Raw genomic sequence first — 23,214 nt, 5'->3', positions numbered from 1 at the left:
TAGCATTTATAGTTAATTATTCTTATTATTCAATCAACAAATGTTTTGATACTACCTATTATATATGAGAGACTACTAGGAGGCATAGTGGATAGAATACTGGGCAGGAAGATTCATTTTTCTGAATCCAAATCTGGTCTCAGATACTTACTAGTTGTTACCCTGTTTGCCTCAGTTTCCTCATTTGTTAAATGAGATGGAGAAGAAAAGCTTAAACTACTCTAGTACCCCTGTCAAGGAAATCCCAAATTGTCACAAAAAAGTAGACATGACTGAAAAAATAACTAACTAACAACATTATATATAGCTCTGGGTAGGCACAAAGACAAAGTAAGATAAGGGATTACTTTCATACATTTTACGCTAGAAGAAAAGGATGAATATGGGCGGAAATAATTCGAATAGAAATCAGGATGTAAAAATATGTCATCAGGTATAAAGAGCTATAAGACTTTTAAGAAGGATGAGATGATTTCTGATTCTGGGGAAAAAAAATCAATGAATGCCTCAAGAATTAAGTACTTGATCTAATTTTTGAAACTTTGAATAGAAGTGAGCAGGTGGATCCAGTAGGTAAAGGAACAGCTTGTGCAAACATAAAGATCAGGAAAACATGAGTTATGCTAAAGAAATTGTGTTTATCTCAGTTTGGTTAGACATAGGTAACATGAAAGGGAATAGTGGTGGATGTTAATGGAAAGTGATGACAGAGCCAAATTGTGGAGTGCCTTTAAGTGTAGACAAAGTAGTGCAGATTTTATTTGATGAACAAAAATGAGTCATTGAAAGTCTGAAAAGAGAAGTGTGTTTTTAGGAGGACTAACTGGGCAATTTTGGAACATGGAGATTTAAAACAAGAATTCAAGAAATATTAGTTGAATGGAACTGATTCCAATATTATTTAATTGCTTCATACAAGGAAAAAACCAAAATCCCCAGAGGTTTTCAAGGGATGAATAGCTATATGCTTTTCATTTGGAATTCCCTCTAATATGAAAACATAAATGTTTTCTTCCTATCTGATTTAAATAAAAAAGTCCATTTCAATGGAATTCTCCCCTTTTTTCACATAAGTAAGAAAAACTGATTCTATTTCATGAATTTGATACTCGTTTCTAAATTCTCTGAATACCATACATACACTCTGAGACACTACCATGTGTAATAATGTATCCTAGCTTTATTGATTATGTTTGAAACTTCTATTTAAGTATATTTGAAAAAAATATTCAAACCCAGATCATTTTCATTAAGGGGAAATCAAAAGTGCAAGCTTTGATACTGCTAACCAAGGGATACTTTGAGATACTTTAAGATTAAAGGAAGGTATGAGAAACAAATCATCAAATAATTCATAATGAACAGAAGAAAAAAATGAAAATTTTAGAAAACTGAGACAAACTTCTAGAAACATACACATATTATTAAAACAGCAAAACATTCAACCTGAACAAATAACCAAATCCCAAAATCTGCTATTTCTACTCCTCTTCTATCACACACAAAATGCTTTCCATTCTCAATTGGGTTACTGTCTGTATCTTTTATGTGTATTTTTTGACTTTCTTCACTTTGCAGTAAATTTGGTATAAAATAATATACCTACTTCACAATAACATTCTGTCAGGGGAAGTCTAGCTTTGAACTTACTTCTCCTGCTGCTAATAGTTTTGACTTCTCCTTTACAATACCCAAGTGTATTAAACAGAGTCTAGCTGCTGCCACTTTCTCATTAAATTTTGATAAGCTAAGCTTTTTAAACCACATAAAAATTTCATCATCTTTCTTCTGACCTTTGGAAAAACTAAAAGAGGGGAAAAGGTCATAAAATCACTTTGCAGCAGAGTGTTAGAGCTTTCAAATGAGTCTACAATTGGTTGCAAAACAAATGCCCTAAAATAAATTCTGTACTTTTGTGGCCCACACCAGATGGCAATTATATTTAATCCTTCATCATCCGCAGGCACCACACTGAGTGCTAATTAAAGTACTATCATAGAATGACAGACTCCTGGGACAAACCATGAAGTTTTTTAAAACTCCTTGGGATTGACTGCATCCTACCCACTGCTCTGGGTTTCTACTGTTACAACAAAATTTCCACTTCTAGTCCTAGTAAATTTACTTTACTTTACTAAATTTACCTAGTAAATTTACTTTACAGAATGATTCTATAAAATCAAAGTTCCTCACTCTTTTTTCTATAATTACAATTGTTACCCAAATTTTCCATTCAAGTTAATTGGAGGAGCAAATTACATACAGCATAGTAAAGCATCTTCCTTCTCATGCCTTAGTAGATGGTTATTATCTGAACTTTCATGACCAAAAATGTTTATCACCTGGATAGCAATTTGGTAAGGAGACTTTCTGAACTAGCAGTTTTTGGATGGCAGACACACAATAATCCATCACTGAGACAATATTTTTAAGACTTTTATATTTGGTAGACCCTGCTAGATCTTATGCTCCATTGTGCCTCTTGAAAACTTAGGGTTGCCTATATGCCATGATGAGACATCACAAAAAAACTTTTAGTAGAAACTAAAAATAAAGCCAAGAGAGTCCATTGTCTTTAATTTTTCTAAGCAAAAGAAAAATCAACTCCACCCAATCTAATTCTGATGAATATTTATCTATTATAAAGAAAGATAAAAGTAAAACACACATTTTACTAGAACATTTACTTCTTTTAGTTGTAAATGGGTTTTATTTATTTATTTAAGACATTTACTTTTATAAGATTTTGATTTCCATTTTTTCTCCCTCCCTGCTTCCCCTCAAGATGACAGTCAATCTAATATATGTACAACTGTATTAAACATATTTCCATATAAGTCATATTGAAAATACACATATTTTCCTAGATAAATAACTAAAGAGGGCATTAAAAGTTTCTGATTTTCCATGACAAATATAAAGTATCTAGAAACAAAGCATTGTGTACTTGGGTATCTTTTTATCCATTTACTATACCTCTCTTGTGAAATACAGTTGGTTTTCACTAATCTGTATTTCTAAGCCGATTGCCTGGATTCTAGAGTGTTATGGAAAAACATATCTATTTAATGTTAAATGTCTCTTTTTAGGCATCTACTCAAGATAGAAGTTCAAATCTAACCACTACATTAGAGTTTAGTTATGGATATTTAGGCTTGATTTTTGTTGGGATCTATATTAAAACTTATAATCTCTATGGTAACTGTTAATTTTTCCAAGGAAGCTCTTTATGTTTATACTCTCACAATAAGTCTCTTATCTGTCTCCTTTTATACACTTGCACTTCTACCACTCTAATTGTGGCCTTCAACACTTCTTAAATGAATTGTTCTAAGAGCCTATTTGGTTTCCCTGCCAAATAGTCTTACCCCTCTCCAAGCAATTGTGACAAAATGATTTTTCTAATGTAGGTGTCAGACATCACATACCTTGCTCAAAACCTTCAGTGGCACCTCATTATACTAGTATGTAAGACATAGATTTCTTTGCTCTACATAATCTAGATTCAATCTACCTTTCTAATATTATTTTACAGTATCACCTATAGATATAACCTCAGGCTTCACCCCTGAGATTTCCTAAAGAACCCTGCGTCATCTCTGGATTCAGGCTAGCTGCTTGTGGCCTTTATCTTTGCTCCAGGGATATCTAGTGGCTATCCTTGGAACATATGTACCTCAAATTTTCAGGCCCTACCTCCTATCTGGACTCTCTCAGTCTGTATCTTCCCATACTCTGGGCCTGCTCTGAGTTCAAACTTCTAGGACATAGCATCTTGACTTGCCCTTCAAGGAAGACCTTGAAAAGTCTGTCTCCTTCAACAGACCTCTACTCTGCTAGGATTCATTTTTCAATGGTTAGCATACTTCCACCACACTCTCTCTATCCCAGTAATTTCTGATTTCCCTGGAAGTCTCTACAAACTTTGTTCCCCATTCTTCATTGCCTGTTCACTTACGCCCATTCCCTTCAACTCTACCTTCCAAATATTCCTTGACCAGAGCTACCTATCCCTTTTACTGTGTTCTCTGGAATGCCTGTTCTATAGTTAAACAAACTTGCCTTCATCTTAAATTCTATGCTGTTATTATTGCATAAATTTCCCTTGTACTGCTCTCTTGAGCCTGCATCATCAATCCATTGAAGTCTTCTCAGGTTTATTTGAATCCATTTCTTTTGTCATTTTTAATGGCATGACAGCTTCCATTATAATCATATATTGTAATTTGTTCATCTATCTCCCAAATGAAGAATACAACTTTAATATCCAATTCTTTGCCACTACAAAAAGAGATGCAATATTTTTGTACATGTCTTTTTTTTTTTTTAATCTCTTTGGCATATAAACCTAGTTAGAATTGGTGCTGCTGGGTTGAATGGTAATCAGTTTGGCAAAATTGAGGACGTAGTTCTAAAATGTTTTCTAGAGTAGATGTAACAATTCACAGCTCCACTAGCAGTTCATTAAGGTGCCTGTTTTCCCGTAACTCCTCCAATATTTATAATTTTCCTTTTTTGGTCAACTTTGACAATCTGATAGATGTGAGGTAGAACTTCAGAGTTGCTTTAATTTGCCCTAATTAAAGGGATTTGGAACATTTTTTTCATATGGTGGTTGATATCTTTGAGGATTGTCTCTTCATAGTCTTTGACCATCTATGAAATGGAAAACAGTTCTTATTCTTTATAAACTGGAATCAATTCCTTATATAGCTTTGATATGAGATATTTATCAGAGATATTTGCTTCAAAGACTTTTTTCCCAGTTAGCTGTTTCCCTTCTAATTTTAACTGTATTACTTTTTCCTAAACTATGTTGATTAAAGGAATGGTTTCTGACAATTTAAAAAGGAAAGTATGTGAAGGAATAATTTCAAACAAAAGAAACTTCCTGATCCTGATTGAGAGAGGAAAAAAAAGAATAATAATCTAAGGGAGTATGCATAATTTGGGCAATAGCTGAACTGTGGCAATATAATGGAAAATTATAAAATATGACAGACATAAAAACAACAGAAAAAGCCAGAGAATACTAGATAGTATGAACTGATACAAAGTGAAGTGAGCAGAACAAGAACAACTTGTACAAGAACAATACTGTCAAGAAAATTTTTAAGAATTCTGATCAATTGACAGCTCTGAGATACCACTACACACTTGTTAGATTGGCTAGAATGACAGGAAAAGATAATGAGGATTGTTGGAGGGCATGTGGGAAAACTGGGACACTGATACATTGCTGGTGGAACTGTGAACACATCCAGCCATTCTGGAGAGTGATTTGGAACTATGCTCAAAAAGTTATCAAACTGTGCCTCCCTTTGATCCAGCAGTGTTACTACTGGGCTTATATCCCAAAGAAATACTAAAGATGAGAAAGGGACCTGTATGTGCAAGAATGTTTGTGGCAGCCCTTTTTGTAGTGGCCAGAAACTGGAAAATGAATGGATGCCCATCAATTGGAGAATGGTTGGGTAAATTATGGTATATGAATGTTATGGAATATTATTGTTCTGCAAGAAATGACCAACAAAATGAATACAGAGAGACTTGGAAAGACTTACATAAACTAATGCTGAGTGAAATGAGCAGAATCAGGAGATCATTATACACTTCAACAACAATACTGTATGAAGATGTTTTCTGATGGAAGTGGATATCTTCGACAAAGAGAAGATCTAATTCAGTTCCAATTGATCAATGATGGACAGAATCAGCTACACCCAGAAAAGGAACACTGGGAAATGAATGTGGACTACTTGCATTTTAGTTTTTCTTCTCAGGTTATTTTTACCTTCTGAATCCAATTCTTCCTGTGTGACAAGAGAATTGTTTGGTTCTGCACACATATATTGTGTCTAGGATATATTATAACGTATTTAACATGCATAAGACTACCTGCCATCTAGGAGAGGAAGGGAAAAGTCGGAACAGAAGTGAGTGCAAGGGATAATGTAAAAAATTACTCATGCATATGTACTGTTAATAAAAAGTTAACTTGTGAAGGAAATAAAAAATGCAGGCAGACAAAAATAGAGAGATTGTTGAAGAGAATTGATCATCAATGAGATGAAACAAATCAGCTCCAATAGAACAGTAATGAATTGAACCAGCTACACCCAGCGAAAGAACTCAGGGAAATGAGTGTGAACCAGCACATAGAATTCCCAATCTCTCTATTTTTGTCTGTCTGCATTTTTTATTTCCTTCACAGGTTAATTGTATACTATTTCAAAGTCCAATTGTTTTTGCACAGCAAAATAACTATATGGATATGTATACATATATTGAATTTAACATATACTTTAACATATTTAACATGTATTGGTCTACCTGCCATCTGGGGGAGAGGGTAAGGGAAAGGAGGAGGAGAAAAACTGGAACAAAAGGTTTTGCAACTGTCAATGCTGAAACATTAGCCATGCACATATCTTGTAAATAAAAAGCTATTTAAAAAAAAGAAAGAATTCTAATCAATGCAATGACTAACCATGTTTCCAGAGGACCCATGATGAAACAAGTTACCCACTTTTTGACATAAGGATGAAGGATTCAAGATGAAGAATGACATATACTTTTTTGGACACGTTCACTTGTAGATTTCTTTCTTTCTCTAGGTATTTTAATAGGAGGTATGGGAGATTACCAATAATAATGTCTCTTGCCCCTAGACCCCTGCAAAGAACCACTGAAATAATTTGTTTAAAAAAAAAAAAAAATCACACAGAAGACAACAGAAGGAAGTTCAGAAGGAAGCAGAGACAAACAGGACAGTTTTGAAAGCAGTGTGTGGAAATAACTGTCTACTTTAAAAAAAAAAAAAAGCAATTCTTTTTGGGGGAGGTGTTATGCTATATGTGTGGAAATGCTTTTTTTTGGTGTTTAATTTCAAAATTGAAAATATGAAATTAAAAAGGGAAGTAGAGAGCCAGGATTCAGCTTGGATAAGTTATTCTGGATTTGCCCAATTTTCTTTTTGTGTGTGTGTGTGTAGTGACATAGTTATTAGATTGGAAAATGAATGAAAAGGCATTTATTATCAAGCTCTTAGAGTCTTGAACAAATAACATCTTCCTGAAGCTGTTCCTAACCCTCTAAGCTACTAGTGTTTCTCCTTCTCCCACTTAAAAATTACCTTGAAATTAACTGACTTTATTTATACTTAATTTTGTAGATAATTTCTCCCCTAATAAGATATAAGCTTCTTGAAGACAGGTACTGTTTTACTTTTGTCTTTATATTTCTATTACTTAACACAGTACCTAGCATATTGTAAGCACTTATAAAATTTTTATTCATTGATTTCTCCTGAAAGTATCTCATTTTGTAAAGGGCTGAAACTCTTGAGTCAATGCACTGAGGTCAGACTTGAGGCTAAATACCGATTGGACAATACTCTGTAAGAATATGCTTGGAAAATGGCCCTTCCCACTATTCTGTGCTGGCCCAATTGTTTGGTGAATACAGAGAATTGTGGGAGGGACTGGGGGTAGAGTGAGACTAGCCAGACTCACTCTGGGTGGGAGCCAAAGAGGTGAGGTCATGGAGATCCTAAGCATCCATCCTACTGCTAAAGACCAAGAATAAAGACTTTTGCTTATCCTGATTCTGGCTGATTCTAAGATATCCAGAGTGATAACATGGTCTTCAAAATATTTACTTATTTGTTTGTATTTAAGGACACAAGCACTTGTCAGGAGGATCTATTTTTTGTTTATTTCTAAATCTCCTGCATCTAGCACAGAGAAGTTACCTAATACGTATTTGCTAAACTGAATTGTTGGTACAGTGGATAAACCTATAGAATCAGAAGGCCAGAGTTCAAGTCCAGATTCTAGCTGTTATTGGTGGTATGGATGTAAGTTATTCTGAACTTTATTTTCCTTGGCTGCATAATGAAAGGTTAAACTAGATTATTTCTAAGATTTTCCAGCTCTAATATTCTATAAAATTTGATCTTCACTGTAAGGCTAAAAGATAACCAATGAAGAGGAGAAGCAGCATTTGCTTTGCTTTAAAAATTTAGTTATTACTTGAAGATCAAATCATCATGTAAAAAATTAATATGGAGCTGGATGAGATTATAAGTTTAATCAAGGAGGGATCCTGGCAAAACTCCTAACAGTTTTGTCCATTCCCTTCACTTTTCCCCTTAAAGACCAAGGACTTTTTTTTTTTGCTTATCCTGATTCTGGCTGCTCCTGAGGCCTCCAGGGAGCTAGTCCGGACTTCACAATTTTTAAAGATAAATTCTAAGAGAAGTTGATCTGTTAACATTCTTGTGGATTCAAGATTATTACATATTATTTAAGATGAATCTTAAAGTCCAAATTTATGGTGTGTTTTAAGGTTGACAAAATGATGTTCAGAAAATTATATTCTATGAAAAAATATAACTTGGCTGATTTGTGTCTTTAAAATTTTATCTTCATATTAAAATTAACATGTTACTATATAATAAGTAGTTTGGTGTAGAGAGTATAGGACTTGTCTTGTAATCTGTGACCATGGAGAAGTCATTTAATTTCTCAGTACCTCTTTAGATTATAAATGATATAGAATGGTTTAAAAAAAAATCTGTATCATTATGTCCATGAATTAGGCTAAATAAACTGCAGTAACTGAATGGAAAAAAAAAATTACTGTTCTTTAAGAAATAATATAAATACAGAGAAATATGAATAGATCTATATAAACTTATGCAGAATGAAGTAAGCAGAACTAGGGGAAAATGTACACAGTGACTACAATGATATAAATGGAAAGAACTACAAAGCAATAAAAAATGAATGCTGTTAAATTATAAAAAACAAGGTTGGTTACAAAGAAGAAATATGATAAGATGACTTGTTCATCCTTTAACAAAAGTCTATGGGTGAGGAACATTACATACAATGTTAAAATTTTTTCAATGTATTAATAGATTGTTTTGCTGAAATTTTTTCTGTTCTTTCTTTTCCTTTAAAAAAAATCTTTGTAAAAAGGGATGGCTCTCTTAGAGGAGGATACAAGGGAAAAATCAAGGCATTGTAAAAAAAAAAATACTAATAAAAACTTATTTTAAAAATAAAATAAATGCTTGACTTTAAAACATCTTCATCAACTAAGAAAATCTCTACACCAGGAATTATCCACAATGATAAAAGTCACAGATAAATAACCCAATTACTGGGCATTTTTCTAGGCACAAAGGTATTTTTTGTGGGCCTCTGAAGGAATTTATAGGCTTTACTTAATAAGGAAGGCAAATTTATTTGTCAGTCTGTAGCAACAAATGTTTCTCTTTCCAAATAATTTCTAGTGTGGAATAATATTTCAAAGAAGATCAATACCAATATTCTTTTTTTTTCCTCCCCTAAGGCTGGGGTTAAGTGACTTTGCCCACACACAGCTAGGAAGTGTTAAGTGTCTGAGACCAGATTTGAACTCGGCTCCTCCTGAATTCAGGGCTGGTGCTCTATCCACTGCACCATCTAGCTGCTCCCACCAACACCAATATTCAATACTGAGTGAGAAATGCTTGTTCAGTATTTGTTTTCACAGACATTAGGATTTATTTTCTAATCCTTTGTTGACTAAATAGCATTAAAAATGATAACAAACTTATGTAAATTGTAACATAATTTAGATGAGGAATGACAAAAAATTGTCAGAGCACTTTTCTAGATGTGTTAATTTGTAAGATCAATCCATTCATCTATCTATCTCTGCACTAATCCTACTTCCATATATTACTGTGAGATAAAAGTGATCTTGAGTTCTTAAGGGTTATGACATTGAAAAGCAAACTCTTAAAAGTCCCATCAAGCCAGAAAGGCTTTGACTGTAGGCTCAAAGAGGTAGTATGTCTAATCTATGGAAGATCCTAAATTCAATGAGGTTCATTTTCAAAATATTGGCCACCAAGTAATGGAGTTTTTGGTCAAAATTCAGAAAGATGATTTATGTATTCAGAACCTGCAGTGTGCACTGGTGAAGTGAAATTCTCACACTGATGAACTCATGGAACTCAAAGATTAAAATGAAGATAAGTTCTAATTAAGAATCAAACTATTTTCTTCCAGAAGTGAATCAGTAACCATTATCAATTCTAATTTATTGAAATATTTCTTTTTAAGTAACAGCATCCTTTAAAAAGGTTGATTTTGAATTTTTTTCAGTTACATAACCAGAACTATTAGAACCTAGTTTTTAAGTTTAAAAACAAAAATAAAAAAATTAAGTATTCTTTGTCACATAACATGTTTACATTGACGACTGCTCTCAAGCATTAGTCTTGTAGAGAATTGACAGCTTACCTGGTTCCTATCCCGGGCATTTGTGTACCTGATCTTCTGTATGAAGTAAAATATCAGCCACGCTGAAGAAATAATCATCAAAACAATAAAGGATATTGACACGAAGACTAGAGAACCACGGCTGAAGTTCTTTGCTGGTATACGAGTTCCAACAGCTATTGTCATTTGTACAGAGATGTTCTTCTCCAGATAACTCAAAATGTCCTTACCCCTCAATTCTGTAATCATCACAGCAACAATATCTCCAGTTCCTGCAATATGAAAAGATGTGTCAGTAAGCTGACATCTAGATTCAACATCATTATAAAGTAAATAGGAGGAATTAAAATTACTCTGTCATTTGCTGTCACCCTTTAGGGTTTAAAATTTCAATTAAATATTCAAAAGAACTGAAACTGTGATTAGTGTATTCTATTATCAAGAGGTAAATTTATATTTCCTACCAAAGAGACTGAAAGCATAGACAGGAAGAGTAGTTAGAAACTTCAGACTAATAAATTCCATGGAAGGTATAGAACACTGAACTCATCCAGGAAACTCTTCTTTTTAAATTAAAAAAAAAAATTTCTGAATTTTTAATAGCATTTTTCCCCAAAATATATATGAAGACAGTTTTTAACATTCAACCTTCCAAATTTTTTTCCCTTTCTTCTCTCCAAACCACTGTGCTAGACAATGATCCAGCATGCAATTCTTCTATACATATTTCAACATTTATCATAGTATACAGTCCTCTTTCTGGGTGCAGATGGCCCTCTCCATCACAAGTCTATTGGAATTGGCTTGGAACACCCCCCCCCCCCCCCGCCCAAACTGTTGAAAAGAGCCATGTCCATCAGGATTGATCATTACATAATCTTGTTGCTGTGTCCAATGTTCTCTTGGTTCTATTTACTTCACTTAGCAGAAGTTCATGTAAGTCTCTTCAGGTCTTTCTGAAATCATCCTGTTGATCATTAAGAAAACTCTTCTTAACTGAACTGTGAAGCCAAACTATCATGAACTTCTAGAATCATGGCCCAGTTTTAGGAGAATTATTATTCCAAGATAGAATCACAAAATATCAAAATAGGAAGGGACCTCAGAGAACATTTAGTACAACCAAAACTCGACCAGACATCTCCTCTAAATAATCTTCAACATGTAGCAATCAATCTTCCACATCTGCAACACCTAACAGCAATGGGTAATTTACTCTGCTGAAAGCATGATTCTAATTGTTAGGAAGCATTTATTACCTTATGTTGACCTGAGATCTAATTATTTGTAACTCATTTACTGATCTTAGTTCTGTTCTCTTATACCAAATAAAAGTCAAGATACCAAGGATTCTTAACCTGAAACTTATGAACTTAAAAAACCCCATAACTGTATCTTAATACAATTAGTCTCCTTTTATATCTTATGTATTTTATTTTATGCATTAAAAAATATTCTGAAAATAGGTCCATAGGCTTCATCAGCCTCCCATCAAGACTTCAACAAGAAACTCCAAATTACTCCAAATACTTAAATTTTTAATTTTTTCAATTAATTAAAAATTTGTTTCCTCTCATTTGTCCTCTAACTGAAAAACAAAAACAAAAACAAAGATCTTGCAACAAATATGTATAGTCAAAAAGAAATACAATGATGTACACTTTATATTCTTTGTACTTTTCCCCCAAAAAGCATAATCAGTCTATTTGCCAAGACTGCCATTTTTATTTATTTTCTTAATATTCTTTGAAGAGACACTTGATTATTCTCTTCTCAGAATGTTAGCATAACATCAAACAGATTGTTCTGAAATCACCTTGACTCTTACATTTGTATTTCAATCTTCCTACTCAGCTCTGGTTCTTTTAACAGAAATTCTTGGAAAGTCTTCAATTCCATTAAAGACCCATTTTGCCCTAATAGAATTAAGCTCAGATTTGCAGGGTAAGTTATTTTTTATTGTAAAAAGCCAGCATCTTTTTGCCTTTTAGAATATTGGATCCCCACATCTCTTCTCACTTAGGTTTAAAGCTACCAGATTTTATGTGATGCTAACTATAGTTTTACTTAAAACTATTTATTTCTGGATATTTCTTTGACAAAGTTGCTCTGCATTTTGACTTTGACACTGGGACTTTTCCTTTTGAAGATTCTTTCAGGAGGTGATTGGTGGATTCTTTCTATTTTCACTTTGTCCTCAAGTTTTAATATGCAGTTTTTATTTATGGTTTCATGAAAAATTATGAGTTTAAAAGAGACCAATGATTGATTTACAAGTTGTCTTTCTTAGATGTTTCCCAAGTGGCTATTTTAAAAATTAAGATATTAGATTCTTTTGTTTTCAGTCTTTTGATTTTCTTCAATATTTCTTACTGCCTCACGGAATTAATTATTCTATCTGGTCTATATTCATTTTCAGGGAGTCTGTTACTTGAATAAAGTTCACCACTTTCTCTTTTAAACTTTCAATTCTTCTTTTCCAAAAGCTTTTACTTCATTTCTTTTGGGTATTTATCTTTGCAGAAAACCATTTTTTGTTTTGAGTCTTTACTTGGAGTTGTTACTCTCTTTTAGGATGATGTCTAGAGAGCATAGTAATAAACTGAGTTTTCTTTAAAATTTTTGATTAGAAGGATCTATCAAAAACCATCAGCAGGCATCATATGTAATGGGAACAAACTAGAAGCATTCCCAGTAAGACCAGGTGTGAAACAAGGTTGTCCATTATTTTTTTAATTAATTTTTATAATTATAACATTTTCTTTGACAGTACATATGCATAGGTAAAAAAAAATTTTTTTTACATTATCCCTTGTACTCCCTGTTCCAAGTTTTTCCCCTCCTTCCCTCCACCCCCTCCCCTAGATGGCAGGCATTCCCATACATATTAAATATCTTATAGTATATCCTAGATACAAAATATATGTGCAGAACCGAATTTTGTTGTTGTTGTTGCAAAGGAAGGATTGTATTCACAAGGTAAAAATAATCTGGGAAGAGAAACAAAACAAAACAAAAAAACAATGCTCACAGTTTACAAGGTTGTCCATTATAACCACTACTGTTCAATACCGTAACAGAAATGTTAGCTTTAGCAATAAGAGAAAAAAAAGGAATTAAAGGAATTAAGAGTAGGTAATGAGGAAACAAAAAATTATCATTCTTTGCAAATGGCATGACATACTTGGAGAATGGCAGAGAATTAATTAAAAATGATTAGAAACAATAACTTTAGCAAACTTGCAGGATACAAAATAAATCCAAATATATCATCAGCATTTCTATATATTATCAACAAAGTCCAGCAGCAAGAGATACAAAGAAAAATTCCATTAAAATATAGATAATAGGATGATCTCTAGAATCTATAATAATTTTTGTTCTAGTCAATATCTTCTTTAGTTCACTCTAGTTTAGTTTAGAACTGAACTTTTATACAAGAATCAAGTTCCATCTTCTGCTTTGCTTTTGGATTGGATAGGAATCCCTACTTTATCTCATTCTGGTTCTCTGATTATATTATTCTGGATCTCTGAGAGGTTCAGAGCATTGTATCTTCAGGGCTCTATATTATGTCTCAGAAAAGAGTGCTAGAGAATTCAGATTGTAATGAATAAGTCTGTACACTACTGTACCACTATGGTTACTGCTACTATACTTTACTTCTAAGGTTTCCATTCTTGGGTTTTCTTAGGGTGAAGTGCTATCCCCACTTGCTGTCTCTAGAAAGAGAATCTTGTAAATTATATATGTCTCAGGCCTCTCAGCATTGGGAGATTGGTGGCTCATTTGCTAGTGCTAATGTTGACTTTGCTATCAGCCCCTTTTCCTACTGGCTATAGTTTTTTGACTGCTTTTTTGTGCAATTCAGGGATAGAAAAAAAAAAAAAAAAAAAAAAAAGAAAAAAAAAAAAACCTGCTTCAGTCTCCTACTAGATTTCCTGATATTATAGTCTGATGCGAATTTCAGGTTTTTTTGGAATAATTATGCATGGGTAATCTGTCTATCCAAGCAGCCATCTTTGCAGGAAGTTGATGATTACAATTAGAGTATAACAGCTCCGAAAGGCTTCAGAACTTTGGTCAACGTATATTAATCATGACCTTAAAAGATTGATGATGAAACATGTCTGGCCCTTCTTAGTAGAGAGGCGATGGATTAAATGCACAAAATGAAGATATATATTTTACACTTCACCCATGTATTGAATTGTTTTGAGACATGGAAGGGCTTCCGTTTGGGGGATGGGCAAATTCATATATCTGAATACAGAGTTAAAAAAACAGTCCTTTGTCCTAAAGAAACTCAGATCCTAATGGCAGACAGCATGAAAAAAACAATGTGTGTATGAAATACATAGAGAGTAAATAGAAGATAACCTAAGAGGGAAAAACAGTAGTAGCCCTGGGGAGTGAGGAAAGCCTCCTATAGAAGGTGGGATTTCATCTGAGTCTTAAAGCAAGCTAGGGAATCTAAGAGATAAAGGAGGTCATTGTAGGTTTGGAGGATAGCTAATACAAAGGCATTGGGAAGGATGACAGAACATCTTGTTCAAAACACTTTGAACATTCGGATCAGTGTAGCTGGATCATAAGACTATACAGAGGGCTATAAAGTACAAGATACCTAGAAAAGAAAGAAAAGGTCAGTTATGAAGAGCTTTCATGCCAAAGAACTTTTTAACTGATCTTGAAGGTGATAGGGAACCATTAAAGTTATGGATTAATTTTTTTTCCCTCTGAGGCTGGGGTTAAGTGACTTGCCCAGGGTCACACAGCTAGGAAGTGTTACGTGTCTGAGACCAAATTTGAACTCAGGTCCTCCTGAATTCAGGGCTGGTGCTCTATCCACTGCGCCACCTAGCTGTCCCAAGTTATGGATTAATGAAGTGACCTGTCTTTAGAAAAATTTACTCTGGTAGCTTTATGGACGATGGAACAGATATCTTGTACTTTATAGCCCTCTGTATAGTCTTTAAATATAGTATTTAATAAGAATAAGAATTTAATAAGAATTAACTAAACAAAACATTTTTGTAGCAGGTTTCTCTGGCAAAGTCTCAATTCAAAATTTCAAATTTATAAGAATAAAAGCATTTCCTAATTGATAAATAGCCTATGGATATGAACAGGCAATTCAGATACACAAACACACATACATACACACACACACACACACACACACGAGTCATAGGAAAAAATGCTTCAAATCATTACTAACTAGATAAATGCAAATTAAAGCAATTCTGGGATACCTTCTCACATCCTTGTAAAAGATGACAAAAAGGAGAAGATAAATTTTGGAGGGCCTGTAAGGAAATAGGCACATTGATGTACCATTGGTAGCAATTTGGAATCATCTACAAAAAAGTTTCTAAACAGTACATATCCTCTTTCTTAACTATACCATTACTAAGGTCTATTCTGAAAAGAGATCAAAGAGAGGAAAAGTTCTTTTATATACAAAAGTATATACATATATCTATACACACATATGTATGCATATATGTATATAAGCTCTTTTTGTGGTGTCAAAATTGGAAATTAATAAGATAAACAACATTTGAGGAATGGCTGAATATGTTGTGATATAAGAAAGAAGAAAAAGACATGGAAAGATTTCTATGAATTGATTTGCAGTGAACAGAAATACAACTATTTATACAATAACATCACTCTTATGAAAATTAATAACTTGAAGACTTCCATAAACTAAAAAAGTAAAAAGAAGCAGAACAATTTCTATAAAGACAAGAACAGTGTTAAAAAACAATTTTAAAGCTATGATTAATATGAAAATCATTCATAATTCCAGATGACTGATGATGAAACATGCTGTCTATTAAGACAAGTGATGGAACTGGAATGCAGAAGAAAATACACATATTTTTGTGTAAAATCACTGGAAAAGTTTGTTTTGCTCGACTATGCATATCTGTTAAAAGAATTTTTTTTCTTTTTCAATGGAAGGGGGAAAAGGAGAAAAATATATTTCTGTTCATTAAAAAAAGAGGTATGGGTCTACAGATAAGAAATGTGGTACGCATTTTCGGAGAGGTCACTATAATGTTTATTTTACTTATCTATTTTGTTTTACTATAAGAGAACTCTCATGAAGCAGGAATAATCTGTAAATGTATCTATAATTTGCATTTAATTCTAAGATACATCAATAAAAGTTTCAAAAAAACTTCACTAATTATAACAATATAAGTGGAAAAGTGAATGAGAAGAAAATATACAAAAATTTCATGAGGATTTAGAATGACTGAAAAATCATAGTTGTTGATAGTTACTAAGCAAGTTTAGTAAGTTATAACAAACTAGTTGTTAGTTAATTTTCAATAGTGAACTGTTAATAAACATTTAATTAAATTTTTTTTTTTTTTCTGTATCTCAGGACAGAGAGCCAGTCTAACAGCTAAGAAGAGCTAGGTTTGGTCCTGTCTCTGAAATACTGTTCTTTCAAATCTTGGACAAGTAACGTAACTAAGTGTCTCTGAGCTAAGTCAAATGATCTGTTATAAGGAAAATTCCTTTTTGGGACCTACAATGAACGTACAACAATTTTATTATTATTTTTTAACCCAAGGCAGAAGTCTATGGAGATTTTTTTCTCATCTGTCCTTAATTCTAAGATAGTGTGGCCACTTTTCCTTTTTTTTTTTTTTTTTAAAAACACTTTCTGAGTTAGGTTGCTAACTTCCCTAATCTGCCTTTCTCTTTCCAAGCCATTGCCTTGTACACAGTGTATAAGTATACTTGTATACTATATATATTATAGTAGTGTATAGAAAACACCACTTATGCCAGTAGGGTATTTAGTATCTTGCCTAAGGTATCTTTAGTAATATTTTCTAGACTGCTTACAGAACTATCATCTGTACACACGTGAATCACCAGAAATGAATATTACTCATCATATTTAAGCAGTGTTGGGAGGTTGTCAAGTCCTATTTCTAGATGAATGCCCTGAGGAAGAAGACAGCAGACCTCTTTGCTGTTAATGTCGGGAATGGTTAATTTAGCTGTTATTCTGATTTTTTGTGTTACTTTATAATAAAAATGAAGTCATTTGCTTTTTTTAAGTGTTAAGTGTTTAATATATTGTACAAATATTAATTTTCAGAATCAAGAAAAAAGTTTAATTATATTTAAATGCTCCCAAGCACAAAAACCAATGTCTTAACATGAATATTCTTTTAGTGGTATTCCATAGCTGTCAAACATGGAACAAAATACAATCTACAAAGAATCAGAATAATCATAATAACAATAATGATAGCAATTGTGTATTTTTTTAGATTTACAAGAACCTTTATAGAACTTTAAGGTTGATTAAAATTTTTCATATGAATGGACTTGGCTCTTTTCTTTTAATTAATTTTTTAATTATAATGTGGCCACTTTTCCATAGGACTCAGATCAATTATACTATGGGCAACTAGCTTTTCCTTACTAGTCAAAATCAGGTCCCAAATCAAGTTTCTTCCAAGTTTTTAAGAATAAAATTTGAACAAATCAATTTATTACCTGTTCTGTTACCTAAATCCTCTATAAACTAGCTTCTGATCTCATCACAACTTTTCTCCACAATTATTAAGAAGTTCTTAATTCCCCCTCCCCGCCCAGGCTGGGGTTAAGTGACTTGCCCAAGGTCACATAGCTAGGAAGTGTTAAGTGTTTGAACTTAAGTGTTGAAGTGTTTCAGGTCCTCCTGAATTCAAGGCTGGTGCTCTATCTACTGTGCACCTAGCTGCCCCAAGAAGTTCTTAATTTGCTTTTTCCACAGCATTTGACACTGCTGATCATTTTTTCCCCACTAGGTTTTCATGACACTACTTTTAGTTTTCTTCCCACATTTCTAACTACTCAAAATTTCTCTAAATGAATCATCATCATCCATGTCACACTGACTAACCATGGATGCATCCCAACGCTCTGGGTAGCATCCTCTTTTCTCCATAATCTCTCACTTGATGAACTTATTAATTCTCACTGAATCACCTGTCATCTTTATGCAGATGATTCCCACATCTACATATGCAAATTCAAAGAATGGTGCAATTAATTCCAAGACAACTTTTCCTTTATGACCCCTCACAAAACAAAATGATGTTTTAAACCATTTAATTCATCATTTTATAATGGGCTGATCATAAAAGTGAGATGGGATACTGCACCTTCAGGAAAGGAAAATTTAACTCAGTATGATTCAATCTGCAACTTTAAAAGAAGAGAATCAGGTACACTGTTGGTGGAACTGTGATTGGATCTAACCACTCTGGAGAGCAATTTGGAATTATGCTCAAAAAATTATCAAATTTTGCATACCCTGTGATCCAGCAGTACTTCTAACTAGGATTATATCCCAAAGGAGGGAAAGAGACCCACATGTGCAAAAATGTTTGTGCAGCCCTCTTTGTAGTGGCAAGAAACTGGAAACTGAGTGGATGCCCATTAGTTGGAGAATGGCTGAATAAGTTATAGTATATGATTGTTATGAAATATTATTATTGTATAAGAAACAACCAGCAGGATGACTTCAGAGAGGACTGGAGAGATTTACACGAATTGATGCTAAGTGAAATGAGAAGAACCAGGAGATCATTGTACATGGCAACAATAAGACTACATGATGATCATATTCTGATGGATGTGGCTTTCTTCAACATTGAGATAATTCAAAACAGTTCCAATTGTTCAGTGATGAAGCAAGCCATATATACCCAGAGAGAGGCCTGTAGGAACTCAGTGTGGACCACAACACAGCATTTTCATGCTTTCTGTTGATGTTTGCTTGCATTTTGTTTTCCTTCTCAGGTTTTTTTCTTTCTAGATCTGATTTTTCTTTTGCAGCAAAATAACTGTATTAATATGTATACATATATTGGATTTAACATATTTAACATGTGTGGGACTACCTGCCATCTAGGGGAGGTTGTGGAGAGAAGGAAGGAAAAATTTGGAATAGAAAGTTTTGCAAGGGTCAATGCTGATAAATTACCCACACATATGTTTTATAAAAAGTTTAATAAATAATAAAAAAATTTAAAAACAAGACAATCAGGAATCAAGGAGTTATGACAGAGTGTATCTATACTTCCACAGATTACAATAATATAAATCATCAATACTATTAGCTGCTCTGATAGAAGTAAAATGGTCTGTTTCACAGTGATTCAGCTTAGAAAATAATAGTTATATAGATTCTTTCTTAATTCTGATGAAAAGAAGGAATAAAAGGTAATTAATTCAACACCCTATGAAGGTTTTGTAAAGGGCTCACTAAGTCATATAATGAAAATATAATTAAAATTATAATTTTAATGTAGACTGGAAATGGTTAGCTTTTGTGGCTATAAGAATGAAATACTTAGAAACATTACAAAGTAAAATTTTATGTGTACAATTAAAACCATTATGATCTAACATATCTGAGTCACCATAAAGAAATTTTTTCAATTCTTACATTAAGATATGACAGTTTTGTAATTAGAATTTCTATGATAATTTTAGTAATAAAAAGATTAAACAGGTTCTTGCAGGATTGCTCCTTAGTAAGAATGTTTTATTAACATTCACCAAAATAAAAAGTTCATTAGCTCAATAGAGCAAAACAGATGACCTATAGCCAATGACTTTTTTGTTTCTAATTCATTAAAGTGATGTTTAGCCATTGCTAAAATTCTCTGACAGCTTGCCCTGAAGGGCAAAGATAATATTGTCTAATATTTTAAGACTCATATGCAAGACCAAGTGATCATTCTTTTTACCTTCAGAGGGCATATCTTAGTAACAATAATGGAGAGGGAGGAGAGGAAGTAAAAGGTTGACAGATTTTGGCTAAATATAAACCAAACTTCCATCTAATTCTAAATCTATGAGCCAATGAATTTTCTAGCAATTTTTAGAGCTATCCAAAAGTAGAAAGGGATGCTATATAATGAGTTCCCTAAAAAAGATATATTTTAAGCAAGGGCCTTAAAATCATCTAACACGGATGGGTTGAAAAAGGTATTTTGTATTCTGTACTCAGTCTTGGTGAAACTTATATTGAAAATGATGTTCAGCAACAATACTATATGAAGATCAATTCTGATGGAGGTGGCTATTTTCAATAATGAGATGAACCAAATCAGTTCCAATAGAGCAGTAATGAACTGAACCAGCTACACCCAGCAAAAGAACTCTAGTAGATGATTATGAACCACTACATAGAATTCCCAATCCCTCTATTTTTGTCCGCCTGTGTTTTTGATTTCCTTCACAGGCTAATAGTACACCATTTCAAAGTCTGATTCTTTTTGTACAGCAAAATGTATATATGTTTGGCCATGTATACATATATTGTATTTAATTTATACTCTAACATATTTAACATGTATTGGTCAACCTGCCATCTGGGGGGGAGGGGAAGGACAGGAAAAATTGGAACAAAAGGTTTGGTAATTGTCAATGTTGTAAAAATACCCATGCATATATCTGGTAAATAAAAACTATTTTTAAAAAAATGGTCTTCAGTTCTAGACAACACATTTTAGGAAGGAGAGTGGTCAGAAAAGGACAAAGATGACAATAAGAAGACTCAAAACTATGTTTTATGATGTTTGGTTGAAAGAATTGGGGATATTCAATCTTCAGAAGAAAGATAATGGGTAAATATGGTAGAGAGATTCCTGTTCAATATAAAAAAAAAAATCTAATTGAATGAGATGGTAAACCTCATCACTTGGAGGAATTCAAGCAGAGAGTGGTTGACCACTTGTTAGGAATAGTTTAAAAATAATTCTCGTTCAGGTAATTCTTGGTCTAGGTGATCTTCCAATTGGGTCCCATGGAATTTTGTAATTCTTTAATTACAATGGCTATTTGAGGCATGATAACAATTTAATAATCATCTGCTAATCGGAGTATGTGGGGAAAATGTCATTATAAACAAAGAATCCTTCTGTTTGGGCTCTGCATGAGAACCTCTGCGACATTGGCAAACCCCTTAGTTGAGCATATGTCTTCCTGTTTTATAACTTGTTTAGTGTTAATTCTCTGCAGGTTGTCTTCCTCATCACACCTGTCATAGACTTTGGTATTATTTGAGCATATCTGTGGTTCTTTTTATTTAAGGTAATCTTTGAAGTTATATTTTATATCTAATCAAATAGACTTTTAAAATACACAAATAATAGATAAAATGAGATCTTACATTTGCTATACCTTTTGGTCAATTAATTAAAATGCTCTTTTAAAAAGTTTTCTCTATTTTTGGTAGGCTGGTGTTTGTAGTGATGGAAAGGATAGTACAGATAAATACAGCTATTCTATGGTATGGGAATATTCTCTCTTTAAAACATCTTGAAAATTGATATCCAACTAATTTTTAAAAGTGTCCCCTCTGTGAGTGAATCTTACTCTCATCAGAATTGGCTCAAAGAGAAAATAACATAATACTGAATAGGGGTGTAGAAATCCATGCAAGAAAATAGGAGGTGGAAGAGGGGGGGAATGATAAAAGAGAAGGCATATTGGGGGAAGGAATGGACGGCACCAAAACACTATTCAGGAGGGACAGGATGAAAGGAAAGAGAGAATAAGGTCTCATTTCTCAAATATAGAGGGAACTGAGTCAAATTTATAAAAAATAAGAGCCATGCCCCAGTTGATAAATGATTAAAAAAAAAAAAAAAAAAGATCTGTGCCCAAACAACTATAAATTCATGTACATCCTTTGACATAACAACATTACTATTAGGCATGAATACCAAAAAAAAAAATTTGGAGGAAAAAAAAGAAAATGACTTATCTGTACAAGAAATATTCATAGAAGTTCTCTGAGCAAAAAAATTGGAAATTTAGGGAATGCCCATCAATTTGTGAATGGCTCAGTAAACTGTGGTATGTGTTTGTGTTGATGATTATTGTTCTATGGAAAATGATGAGCAGAATACTTTCAGAAGAAAAAAAAAAAAACACCTGGAAAGTCGTCCATGAACTAAAGCAAAGTAAAAGGTACTGTATACAAAGTAACAATGTTCTGAGATGACCAATTGTAAATGACTTTTCTATTCTCAGTAATAGTACAATCATTCATGACTACTCTGAAGGATTTATGAAAAATCCTATCAATACCCAGAGAAGGAAATGATTGGGTCTGAATACAGATTGAAGCATTTTCTCTTTTTTTTAAACTTAATTTTTCTTAAGATTTTTAATTTTCATTAGGATGGGAGATCTATGTTTTCTTTTACAACTTGACTTTTATGAAAATGTTTTGCATAACTTGTGGTTTCTTAATTGTGGGTGGGTTTAAGGGAGAGAACCCAAAACTCAAAAATTAAAAAAATAAATGTAAAAAAAATTTGTTTTGACTATAACTGGGGAAAATATTTAATAAATAAAATAAAACAAAAGACAAAAAACCCAAAATGTTTCTTCCAAATTTATGACCAAAGAAAAACTAAAAAATGTTATGAAATGCAAAATGAATAATTTTGGTTACACTACATTTTAAAAGTTTTAAACAAAGCCAATGCCACCAAGATTAGACAGGAAGCAGAAAGCTGGGGGTTGGGGGTGGATATTACAACCAACATTTCTAAATTATATAGAGAAGTGATTCAAATTAAAAATTTTTAATTATGAAGAGAAAATTTTCATATGAAGAAATTAAAGCCATTTCTAGTCATATTTTTAAAAAGGACTAAATCACTATTCATTAGAAAAAAACTTTGAAGTACTACCTCACATCTCTGAGATTGGCTAACATGACAAGAAAAGATAATGTTAAATGTTGGAGGGGATGTGTGAAAACTGCCACACTAATACATTGTTGGTGCAGTTGTGAAATGATCCAACTATTCTGGAAAGCAATTTGAAACTATGCCCAAAAGGCTATAAAACTATTCATAGCCTTTGATACAGCAGTCTTGCTCTTGAGTCT

General features: G+C 32.9%; 1 protein-coding gene across 4 annotated transcripts in view; it reads right to left on the bottom strand.

Moving 5' to 3' along the window:
• RNF130 (ring finger protein 130) overlaps positions 1 to 23,214 on the bottom strand; it is a 123,362-nt gene that overhangs the window by 48,643 nt on the left and 51,505 nt on the right. For all 4 annotated transcript variants that reach the window (XM_074292354.1, XM_074292356.1, XM_074292353.1 and 1 more), the window contains exon 3: positions 10,299 to 10,549. In XM_074292354.1, the coding sequence (XP_074148455.1) occupies positions 10,299 to 10,549 (251 nt within the window). The remainder of the gene's footprint in view (positions 1 to 10,298; positions 10,550 to 23,214) is intronic.

Source organism: Sminthopsis crassicaudata, chromosome 2 (genome assembly GCF_048593235.1).
Source record: "Sminthopsis crassicaudata isolate SCR6 chromosome 2, ASM4859323v1, whole genome shotgun sequence".
Classification (NCBI taxonomy): Eukaryota; Metazoa; Chordata; class Mammalia; order Dasyuromorphia; family Dasyuridae; genus Sminthopsis; species Sminthopsis crassicaudata.
This window is presented reverse-complemented; position numbering and strand designations above follow the sequence as displayed.